This window comes from Parasteatoda tepidariorum, chromosome 1 (assembly GCF_982258835.1).
Source record: "Parasteatoda tepidariorum strain Cologne lab strain chromosome 1, Ptep-v5.0, whole genome shotgun sequence".
NCBI lineage: Eukaryota > Metazoa > Arthropoda > Arachnida > Araneae > Theridiidae > Parasteatoda > Parasteatoda tepidariorum.
Window position 1 is genome coordinate 25260426 of NC_141755.1, and position 5554 is coordinate 25265979.

Sequence of the window (5554 nt, forward strand, 5' to 3'; positions counted from 1 at the left end):
TTGATTACCGATATTATATGTACTATATTTGTTTTTACATCTATATACTGTCTTTTTGAATGTATAAAATTGATAATGATAATGATAATTTTGATACTTGATAAAATTCTGTAACTGAAACTTGTCTCAATCTGTTGTTAGTTTTAATGAAAATCAATAAATGCCTTTTCTTTCGCAAAATTTCGATATCGTAATTTTTTATTTTATTTATATCGATTATTTTGATAAATCTTAATATTTATTACAGTGAGCAGCCTCATAAATCTGAATCTTGAAATATAAAAAAAAAAACATAGAATTGTTTTATTTTGTTGTTTTTCAGGATTCTTCGAAATGATCTATTAGAGAAAAGAAAATTTAAACTAACTGTCACTTCAGCTTATTAGTTGAAAATGTTATAATTTATTTTTACAACAGAAACGATGATATTTTTTATGAACCAGCAAGACTGAAATGAAAGATTTAAATCAATTTTCCTATAATTTTACTTTTACGTTTAGAAAATTACACAGCTTATCAAAGATAGCTTTTAAGGATCTTCTTCGAAATAAGTTATTCCTTTGAAAGTTATTTATTTATCATGTCTTTTTTTAACGGCATTTACAAATAAAGTGTTTTTATTACCCACTTTTAGCATTATTCTCTGTTATAATTATTATGGTTATTATAATTTTAACTTAAAGGCCTAAAATTAAAAATGACGTTCCTTCATTATATAAAGTAATCACAAGACATTACTTAATAATTTAGTACTATTTGATTAAAATATTAATACCGTTTAACAACAAAAAGTAATAAGTTATATTTTTTTTAAAAAATAGACTTCATATAAGACTATGCTCTCTCAAAATATGCAGTTTAATAAATTTATAATAAATAACTGTTTTAGATCAGTAAAAAAAAAAAAAAAAAAAACGTATTATTGTAAATAATATTTTTGCGATAAGTTTTTAAAGTAACAATAATAAAGTAGAAATCATGCAAGTAAAAATGTCGAATATGAGTTTGTGGATAAAGTTGTTATAGTATCCGAGTTAAAGTATTAGAATAAGTTTAGTGATATAATCGGAAACCAGATATGTATTAATATAATTTAAAATGTTGCGATCATTTAATCGATTAATTTTTAATTTTGATGTTACAATTTGCTTGTGATAAATAACAAATATCCCTGGTGTTTATTTTTTAAGATCGAATCATAATTCTAGTTTAGAGATATTTATAGAATAGTAAATGTAGTAGACAAAAGTAATAATTAAAATGAAGTTAGTTTCTAGTGAAGGTGAATTTAGTTCATTCAAATTGCAAAATTCAAATTTTTAGATCTAAATTGAATTTACATAGCAAGCAACCATATTTGTTTAAACAATGGATTAAATGTCAACATATTTTTTTAAAGTGGCGGAATTTAATTAGCTTCAAAACGGTGTAACTATCCTTAAAAAAATTGTAAAAAAAGAAAAAGAAACATTTGTCTTTGTAATTGAAAGAAAAAAAAGTAATAAAAATAAAACTCTTAACATTAAAATTTTTAAAACAAGTTATCAAATAAATTTAAATTTTTTTTTAACAAACTTTATTTTATTTATAGAAAAATTTCAGATTTATTTTTTAATGAATAATTACTTTAAATGAATAATTAAATTAAATGAATTACTTTTATATGACTATATAGTAAAATTTTATAAATTTAAATATTTGGGTTATTATTAAATCCCAAAATAATGAAATCAAAATAATAAACAATTCAAGATATAATTAGAAAAAGTGCATGTTAAATAAAATGATAAAACATTTGTGTAAATAAAGCCGCTTTAGAGTTAAAAAGAAATATTTCTAAAATTTTTCTAAGAAGCGAGAAAAAGAATACGAGAAAAAGAAAAATAAGAGTTGTCGAGCGAGTTTCTTCAGATATCTTTTGGAAGGCACTCGCGGGTTGCAAGAGACAGTGGTCAGTCAATTAGTTTCGAGTTACTTAACACCCCTTACCCACCAAAAAAGTAGGGGAGACAGTGAAACGGGTTTTCAATTTGACAGCTTTGAATTATTACCCTCGCGGAGGGAGGCTGGAGGTGCACTATATTTTTGTTTCCACACTTACTGTAGGCTAGAACGGGAAAGAGCGGGCCTCTATATTTTGGTGGCCAAGCAACAGACAAACGCAAGCTACACTACTTTATGCATTACCTAAAATCTATCCGCATACTATAATCACCCACTTATCTCGCCACCCTGGACATAAGCGAGCTATAAGCTGAAAACTGCATAAAGCTCCAAAACAGAACGCCAACAATCATCATCATCATCTTCTTCTCACCTAATAATACATTGAATATATTCAATTTATAAAATTAAGTTGAGTCAAATTTATAAAATTTGAGTTGAAATATTTCAAAATTATGATACTCTTGCAGGATTTCTTTACTTGACCATTTTCTATGTTAGGTTTGTATAAACGAATTTCGTTATATCATTAGATTATTCAAAGTGATCGAAAATGGTTAATATTATAGATTTTCCTAAAGAAATAATGGATAAAATTTTTGCTTATTATATTGCTACTGAAAAGCAAAGTAATTTTTATTTATGCATCTCTAAAGTTTGTGAGGAATGGAATAGCATTTGTAAAGACTACATCTTTTGGCGAAAATTTGACGGTTCGTTGTCAGAAGATTATTTATATGAACTTTGTAAAAGTGGTTATTTGTCGAAAACAGAAGAACTCGTATATAGTTTATCCAAAAAGAAATTCTCCGCAGAAGCATTAACCATTTTTCAGTACCTGCCAAACTTAAAGAGAATTGATTTCTCAAAAGTACGTCATTTGGATGAATCAACTGTTACATACATTGCAAAACATTGTAAAATGTTGCGTGAAATAAAATTTTCTCAAGAAGATTACAGTTTCGAACTTCAGAAATTAGGTTACAACATTAAAAAGCGACATGACATGATATTTCAAATGTATAAAATTTCTCCTGAAATGTTAAATGATTTTCTGACAATCCGGGGTCAGAATATGATAGTTATTGACTTATCACATTCCGAAATTTCATCATTTACCAAATTGTTAGTTTTAATTGCAGATTGTTGCCATAATCTTGAAAAACTCTTTATTGAAAACATCAAACATGCTGGAAAATCTACATTTCCTATTGATGTTGTTCAGAAAAACTGTAGGAAGATTAAAGATCTACGGTTAAGTTTTCCTGTTACTTTTTCCCAACATCAGATAAAATCCCTATCAGGTTTTCCTCATCTGGAAACATTTTCTCTTCCAAATAATGCAGAAAGTAGTTTCACAGACAAAGATTTAAACAATATTTTATTTGATTCCCAAAGTTTAAAAACTTTAGATATAAGAGGTTGTAAATCTATCTCTATTTATGGTGTATTATCTCTGCCTGCCACCCAGTTAGAAAATTTATATTTATCTGGAACTCAACTTCACTTAACTTTAAGGTTGAGGGATATATTGACTACACGGGTCAAAAGCCTTCGTACTCTTGATGTTTCAAGAACAAGTTCAGACTCCATTAACCAAGTTTTAAGTTCACTTGTTTTAGAAGATAGAATGGTTGAATTAGAATATTTAGATGTAAGTAACACAAGAATAAATGAAAAAACAGTGTGTATTATATTAGAAAATTGTGATAAGCTTACATCCTTGAACTTGACTTCCTGTCGTAGTATGGGACGGGGTTTTAATCAAAATTATCTTGGTAGAGCTAAAATTAAAAAGTTGCATAGAGATTTGATTTTACTTAACTCAATTGATCCATTTGATTGACAACTTTTAAAATGAATTTTTTTTAATCCAACATTTTGTAAAATTTTTAATTATTTTTAGGTTCTCATTTTTCAAAACTTTTCTAGTTTCTTATGGATATAATATTAAATTATTTAACAGATAAAATTTCCTGTTTTCAAAATTTATGTAATTGATGATTTAAACAAGTTATGTCAACAGTTTTTGCATTTGATGCAGTTATTTTATATATAATGTATTTTTAATAACCGAGTTTTACTTTAAAACTAAAGCAATCAATTATTATTGCTTATTTTAATATTTAAATTTAGTTTTGTGTATTATACTCTATTGCAAGTTCTTTATTAAAAAAAAAAAATTTCTATGAAAAGAGCCTGTTAACTTCTAGTACATGCCAAATGGATTCCAAAAAGCCAAATAAATTTTAAACAGAAATGTTTTGTTTAAAAAAAAAACATGTTGATGTTTGCGTGGGGGTGACTAGGAGTTGGTCTCTTTTCAGGATGTTTTTTCTTTTTTTTAGTTTCTTACGGGCCGTTGTTTGGAAGTTCCCAAGACTTGGCGATTATTCTTTCACAGATCACACTACAGAAATCTCTTATTTTTAGTAGTCTAATCGAATCCAGCGCTGATACAACATGATATAGTTGTTTCTTTTTCAGAATTAATTTTCTCCTTTATCAAAATAAGTTTCCAAGTATTGAATTCCAGTAAGGTCATAAAACTAGAACCTTTTTTTAATATTTCTCTGATATCCTAAAAGATAGCACAAATTAAACTTCTGCCTGACGCGTTTAACACAAAAGTTTTCATGTTTTAGCATGGAAGCATATTTGTATAATTTGATAACAAATTAAAACAGAACTATATTCAGTCGCAGATGATTACTTAAATCCTATACTGCAATGGTCTTTTCTTAACATGCAATGGAGTATAAAATTGTGTCAATTCTGATATTTACAATTTTTCTTTGTTATTTTCAGCAGGATTAACAATTTTTTGAATTTTGTTACTTTTTGGTTGTAATCTTGGATAAAAACAAAATAACCAATTTTTTATCAAATTACTTTACTTGTGTGTAGCTTTGTTAAATAAACTAATTAAAGTATTTTATTTAAATAAATATAGTGACAAATTTACCAAACAATTTATGGTTCTAATGCTGTAACAGATTCATCTGATGTTTGAAATTAGATTTTTCAAATTAGAGTTGTTATTTTTTTTATTATTTGTTTTCAATTTTGGAAATTTTCTTTTTAACTAATTATATGAATGAAAGATTACATTATGCTACAAATACTGAACTCGTGCTGATTAAAAAACCAGTAGAACAATATAGTGGCAATGAAATGCTGGTACCAGAAGCAAGCAAAAGAGCAGAGTGGCTGGTAAAAAACAGATTAAATGCCCAATATGTTTTTGTTTTGTTTTTTCAATGCTGAAAAAAAAAATCTATTCTTTATGTTTTTATTTTTATATATATATATGTGTTATATATATGTTATAATTATACTTTTATATATATTTTTATATGTACATATAAAATAATAAAACAAGGAAAAAAATTGTCTTATTACTTTATAAAAGAAAAGATTCTTCTACAAAAGTTTCGCAGATCCTTCAAAAAAAATTTCACAATTTTTTTTTTTTTTTTTTTTACAAATTTGTTAGTAAATTTATCCAATGTTTTAAATAGTTGTAAGACTTAAAAATTTCAAATGTAATGATTATTAAATAAGAATAACCAATATTAAATAAATTTTAACAAAAACAAAATATTTCTAT

The 5554-nt window shown here is 25.7% G+C and overlaps 1 protein-coding gene across 1 annotated transcript; it reads left to right on the plus strand.

Annotated features, from left to right (window-relative positions):
- The first annotated feature begins 2261 nt into the window (after positions 1-2261).
- Positions 2262-5151, plus strand: LOC107450288 (F-box/LRR-repeat protein 6). Its single transcript, XM_016066046.4, has one exon. It carries the CDS (start codon positions 2498-2500, stop codon positions 3788-3790), a length of 1293 nt encoding a protein of 430 aa, XP_015921532.3. The 5' UTR covers positions 2262-2497; the 3' UTR covers positions 3791-5151.
- Positions 5152-5554: the final 403 nt, after the last annotated feature.

Excerpts from the sequence above, each read along its gene's own strand:
- LOC107450288 (XM_016066046.4), top strand. The coding sequence starts at position 2,498 with ATGGTTAATATTATAGATTTTCCTAAAGAAATAATGGATAAAATTTTT.